Source organism: Leptomonas pyrrhocoris (assembly GCF_001293395.1).
Source record: "Leptomonas pyrrhocoris isolate H10 chromosome Unknown, whole genome shotgun sequence".
Classification (NCBI taxonomy): domain Eukaryota; phylum Euglenozoa; class Kinetoplastea; order Trypanosomatida; family Trypanosomatidae; genus Leptomonas; species Leptomonas pyrrhocoris.
Genome location: NW_015438359.1, coordinates 1,957,958 through 1,963,959, shown reverse-complemented (window position 1 = coordinate 1,963,959; position 6,002 = coordinate 1,957,958). Strand labels below are relative to the sequence as shown.

Sequence of the window (6,002 nt, the reverse complement as noted above, 5' to 3'; positions counted from 1 at the left end):
AAAGGGTTGGGCTCGTTTGCGCCCAAACATACGTCGATACGGTATGTTCGCAACCATCGAGAAAAAGAGCTCAACTTGTCATCGTAGCGAGTCGACTTTTTCACTTCTTCGACGCATTCAACCGTGCAGTTCAGTTGAAAGATTGTGCCGGCTTCACGTTGGCGTGAGAGCAACACAAAAACGCCATCCTTTAAAAACAAACACCTAAGGACGTGCCTATTGCGGAACTCTTGTAGTTAAATTTCTTTTTCCAGAGAAAAAAAGGGTTGGTATACGGACGCTGTCAAGAAAATAATATTTTCAAATTAAACCATTGAAAGAGCACAAAACATGACTTATTGTTAAACCCACAAAGGAGAGAAAAAAAGGACTGCGTTACGCAGAGCTTCGAGTACCCATAGGGGCATCTCGCATCATTACGTTTCAACAATCGCCAATCTACAGTCAAGTTTTGACTTTCAAGGTTGTTTTCTTAAACTTAGGAATGTTCTTCGTGAACTTTCTTTTTTTTTCCTTTGTCACTCTTCTATAACGTGCTGAAACGTTCACAAAAATGTCACATGCATCAACCAAGTAGAGTTGTGAACGTAACTTTGGAGCAATCGGCCTATCAGAAGTTTGAAGGTTTAGTGACAGTCCTACGGGATTAAGAGAAAAAAAAAACATATAGAGAGAGACGAATCAGTTATTGGTCTGCGAATCAAGAGAACAAAAAAAAAAAATACAGAAGAAAAAAAGAACAAGAAAATAAGAAAACTATCGATGTTGTTTTGATGTGATGCAGTAGGCTGATTTGCTATGGGTTTGACTCCGTCGTTTCGTATGTATCAGGTAGAACCAAGCAAAGAATGAAAAGTTGCAGTTCGCGTGCTGCAAGCCCTGATGCGACAACTCACAGAATTCTCGTGAGTACCGGTCCTTAGGAAAAAAAATGAATGCGGTACTTCTCTAGGAACGCTGTTTTACCTGATCAACTGCTACAAAAACGAAGAAAAACGTAACACAAACTCAACTAGAGATATCCATAGAAAAAATATATATTACAAAAGGATAATTAGAGGAGTAAATAAAAATAAGAGAAGAAACACAAAAAAAAACTGCCTTTTGCGTAGGTGTGGCTTGATGGCTTAGAGTTTTTTTTTGTCTACAGCAAGAAAAAGTTTTTTTGGTTCCGGTGCGGTAAAGAACGTTAGACGACGCTCAGCCGGTGAAGTGAACAGCGCATCTTGAAGTCGAAGCAAAACAAATAGTAGTCAAAAGAAGTTCTTTTGCATGGTGACCACTAAGACTCCTCTTCGCGGTGACGCTGCTGCTCCTCGTTTACCGGCCGCGAGTTCGGCGTTTCACGGTCAGACTTCATCTCGTTCAAAGGTTCGTTGTCGCCACGCTCACATGGAATCGTCTCATCCTCGCGGAACTTAGGCAGCGAGCCGGCGGCCACCATCGGGACGAAGCGCATCAGGAGGAAGATAAGAAGCACCTTCCAGTACCCCCGACTGCCGGTGGCGTTGAGTGAAGACATTATGGAGGAGGACAAGAGACTGCTGATAGCACCACCACCGGTGGTGCAGCAGCTGAAGAGCTGGAAGGCAGTCGTCTCAAAGAAGCGCGGCGCCTGCATGGCCGCTAGCGACATTGTGGGCATGAAGGCGAAGCGGAGAGCCGTCGCCGTGACGAGCTTCTCAAACGGGATGAAGACTTTCCAGCCAAAGTGCGGGTTCGAGCTGCCCATCTCACCAATGAAGTGAAAAAAGATGCCGAAGGCCCAGGCACAGGTTCCGGCCAACACAATGATGAAGGGGTTGACGCGGAAAAGGGTGCCCTCTGCGGCACTGAAGTACTGCGCGAGGAACATCCACACCGCGTACGCCAGTGCGCCGAGCACCGAACCGATATTGCTGAGAACGGAGTTGGCCTGATTGAGACCAACGGAGAAGTCCGAAGTGTACGGACCCTCCATCATCCAGCTTGTGTTATACAGCGGCTCAGGGATCAAAAAGTAGATTAGGCTGAAACAGAGGACGAACATGAGCTTGAGGCCGGGCGATTCCACTCTGCTCGACAGCGCATCCTTGCCCACGTTGTGAACAGTCTTCAGGAACCGTACCTGTTCCGCGTTCTTGAGACTGACCTTGCGGAAGTCGGTGTAGTAGGCGCGCTTCGTGAGGAAGATGATCTGGAAAACAAGGAGAAGGCAAAAGATAGCCGCCATTAGACAGTAATAACGGTGGGGCATGTGCTGGACTCCCATCGGTTCATTGATAAAAGTCGTGAAAATCCCCAAGATGAGCGTCCCCGTAGTGCGCCACACCATCGCTTGCGCCATCAGCCCGCCGATGCGCGCCGAGGTCTCACCAGGCGACTCAACCATGCGATTTCCATAGTTGATCACGACGGCGTTCATCGGCAAGTAGACGAACATCGTCACCACCTCAACCATCCACGACAGCATGAGAGCGCTGCCATACTGCTCGGGTACCTGTTTGGCAGCAAAGCACACAAAACCAACGACGGCGTTGATGATGCATGCAATGATGATAACAGGGCGGAAGCGCTCGCGGAAAACACGGAAAAGATCGATCATGAGACCAAAGACGGGGCCAAGGTATATCATGTTGTAGCAAAGAGAAGAATACTGCTTTTGACGAGCGACCGACCATGTAAAGGAATTCGCACCGATGTAGACAGGGATGTCGTAGCTGAGGTTCTGCATGATGGTGCTCGTCAGAAGAAAAAGCCCAATGCGCCACGGCAACACGGTGGGGGCGTAGCCATAGCTGGGCTCTTCCTTCGTGAAGTCGTCCATGTAACTGCCAATCCACGTTTTTTTTGGTCCATCGCGCTCCTCGTCGGAGCCGCCACGATCGTATGCGCCATGATTGTCAGGGTTGTTGTCAAGGGGATTCGCGTCATCCGGAACCTGCGGGGAATAATCCCTTTCGTCGTTTCCGTGGCCTTCAGTCATCATCGTTGCCGTGGGTGTGCGCTCAGGAGGAGGAGAACGGAGAACGAAAGCGGTGCTGATACACGACTTGCCTTTACGTGAGTGAGCCCTCTGCCTTTTTTTGTTAAAGTTGAGAAGTGCTTAGAGTTTACTTCTTGTTGAATCGTCAAATATGTATACGCGGAGAAGAACAGGAGAGAAGAAGACATAAAGCGCTTGACCTAAAAAGACATTAGTCAACGACTGTCGCTCTAGCTATTTTGGAGTGTGTACGTCGCGACGCGTAGCGGGCGCCAACAGCACATGCCGCTGTTGCGTTCAAGTCCCGAAGAGTACACCTTTTCGAGAACACATGGGTAATGAGAGGAAAACGGCAGGGAGATAACCACCTCACCGAGCTGTCAACAACTAAGAGTGAGCAAGCGACACGCGTATTGCTTGGCAAACCCCACACATTGAACGCGCCACGGTCTGCTTTCTCGCTCGGGACGAAGAAAGCCGGAAGCGTGCACCACTGCGTGCACATCGTGGGCATCAAGGTCCGCGTTTTCACGCGCGCTACACTGCACAGCAGCAAGCATGCATTGCGCCTTCTTCCATTTCTTGCCTTCAGTGTCACCTTCTCTGGGGAGACAGCGCCTACTTGGCCAAAAGCATAGATTGCTGATTACTAAACAAAACGAGGAAAAAAGAGGACAAGTTTATGTGACGTGAAGCAGTTCTTCCGTTACATTTTATTACAGCGCGTAAACATACACCCCGCTCTTTTGCCCCTTGATGGAACAAACGGCGATATGCTAATAAATAGCGCTAAACGAATTGATCCGAGTTTGCGGCATCCGGTACCCACGGGGGAAGAAGAGGACTCCAAGCCTCCGTTACAGCAGGCGCCTCGTGACACATCTTTGGCGCCTTTCGCACGAGGAAAGCATTTCGTCACCCTCGTCGCTGCCATCCACACCGGTGTGCTTCCTGGGATTACGGTCTAGGGGAAAAGGCCAAAGAAGGAGGGAAGAAAGACATGACACCAGCAGTTGACAGGAACTCCGCAACCTCGGCAAGACGTAGAGGCGTCCTCCAGTATGAGCATCATGCGTCCCTTGAAGTCACAAGCATGCATTCAAGGACTGCAACAACACGTCACGGAGACCCGTCGCTACCATCGAAGAGCACGTACCTCTGCTCTCAACCTGCCTCCCACATAGGTCCGTAAGCGACGATGAGAGAAAACAAAGCATAGCTAGACACTAATATACAAACATCCCCGTACCTACTTCCCACCAAAACTTACAACAAGACAGGAAACAAGAAAACGGGGCAGATGTTTAAATATAAAGGGCTCAGTCGAGAAGAAAGAAAGGAGAAAGGGGGAGGGCATTCGGACTGAAGTGGAACATCAACCGAGTTCGAAGTAGCGAGAGGGAAAGCGAACAGATCCCGCCAGGAAGGTTATAAACGGCCCGCCCTTCAACCCGCCTTCACCGTTGATGTCTCGGTAGCAACGCACCGCGGCACACACTTTTCTTGCGCCTCTGCCATCACGCGCGCTTCCTGTTACAGCCGTAGAAGACGCTCACGCCCTCCGACGGGATGACGTAGCGGCAGTGCCTCCAGCTGTCGCACAGCGCCACCACAAGTGGGCGGTGGTCCTCAACGTACGTGTCGCCGAGGATGCCTCGAATGTACTCGCGGGTGACGACGATGGCGTTGTAGAAGGGCATTTGACTGAAGAGATGGTGAACGACGTGCGAGTCGTTGATGTGGTGCAGCCAGTCGTTGAGGAGAAACCCGTAGTCGCGGTCCACGGCGGCAATGGCGCCGCGCACAAACGTCCAGTGTTCCTGGGTGTAATGTGGGATGCGAATGTCGGTGTGCTGGAGGTAGGTGATGTAAAGCAGCCAGAAGTTCACCCACAGATAGGGCACCAGGTACCAGCAGTACACGCTGGAGAAGCCAAACTGGTAGGTACACAACCCCAACACGGAGAGCGTGGCAAGAACGCCGACGTCAGACAGAACGATGTCCGCTGCGTCCTCCTTGCGGAAGAGCGGCGAGGACGGCTCGAAGTGGTTCGTGCGGCGGCCATAATCTTGACCGGCCACGTTGGTCAGCAGATACATCGGCCAGCCAAAGAGAAACAGCACCAGCATTCCCCACAGCATCGCCAGCGGCGTCTCCTCGACCAGCTCGATTACTTTGTTCTCTTTTCGAGGAATAAACACTGTATCCTTGGTGAGGTGATTCGTGTGCTTGTGGTGTATGCCGTGGCTGATGCGCCAGCTGTGGTAAGGGACGAGGAGGGCTGAGTGCAGCACGAGTCCGACGGAGTTGTTAACAGCTCGGTAGGGGCTGAAGGCTTGGTGGCCACATTCGTGGGCAAGTACCCAAAAGGCGGTCCCGTTCAGGCCCTGTACGAACCAAAACGCATTCCACGCAAGCAGCTTCACCGCACCCACCAGCAGCCAGCTCCCCACGTTGGACCCGTTGGCACCGTAGACGGAGCCCTCCAAACCCGCCAAAGCCGGCACGCCCCAGCGGTACATGATAAAGTACGCGGCCAAGAGCTGACAGGTGTCGCGGGCAAGGTACAACACGCTGTGCATCGTCGACCGCTCAAAAAACTTAGCAGGAATCCGGTCTTGGATCTGCTTGATGGTGAGCTCTGACGTGGGCACCATCACGTCCACATCCTCCTTCAGCCCCGCCTTGAGCACGGACTTCATCGTGGGTTGGTGAAAGCGTCCGGTCCTTTCTGTGTGTGTCTGTGTGTGTGTGTGTGGATGCGCGTGCAGCGAGTGCCGTGCGGGAGTCTCCGTGGACAGGAAAAATCAACGGCACCTTCACTGCGGCGGTGCGAGAGACGAAAGGACAAAGAGGGGAAGGAGTGCAGAGTGAGGGTGGAGGACGACACCGATTGAATAGCGAGAGACAAAGGGGAGGAGGGGGGGGGGGTCTGTGTGGGTTGAGATGGGAGAGATCGTCGCCCCCCCTTTGGTGTCGCCAACCACAGCCTCATCGTATCTGTGCGCGCCGGTGCGCAGCTGCCGTTGTAATCATT

At 51.9% G+C, this 6,002-nt stretch overlaps 2 protein-coding genes across 6 annotated transcripts; both read right to left on the bottom strand.

The window, feature by feature from the left end:
• Positions 1-241: 241 nt before the first annotated feature.
• Positions 242-3,100, bottom strand: ABB37_02425 (hypothetical protein). 4 transcript variants are annotated; one of them, XM_015799428.1, is made up of 1 exon: positions 242-3,100. In XM_015799428.1, the coding sequence occupies exon 1, from the start codon at positions 2,966-2,968 to the stop codon at positions 1,283-1,285; it is 1,686 nt and encodes a 561-aa protein (XP_015662906.1). In that variant the 5' UTR covers positions 2,969-3,100; the 3' UTR covers positions 242-1,282. The 4 variants fall into 4 exon arrangements, with proteins under 4 accessions (XP_015662906.1, XP_015662907.1, XP_015662908.1 ...); XM_015799429.1 differs by having other exon boundaries at positions 242-3,097; XM_015799430.1 differs by having other exon boundaries at positions 242-3,086.
• A 1,382-nt stretch (positions 3,101-4,482) lies between these two features.
• ABB37_02424 (putative mitochondrial Fatty acid desaturase) lies at positions 4,483-5,789 on the bottom strand (the record flags this gene model as incomplete). 2 transcript variants are annotated; one of them, XM_015799426.1, is made up of 1 exon in its annotated part: positions 4,483-5,789. In XM_015799426.1, the coding sequence occupies exon 1, from the start codon at positions 5,665-5,667 to the stop codon at positions 4,483-4,485; it is 1,185 nt and encodes a 394-aa protein (XP_015662904.1). In that variant the 5' UTR covers positions 5,668-5,789. The 2 variants fall into 2 exon arrangements, with proteins under 2 accessions (XP_015662904.1, XP_015662905.1); XM_015799427.1 differs by having other exon boundaries at positions 4,483-5,784.
• Between the last annotated feature and the right edge of the window lie 213 nt (positions 5,790-6,002).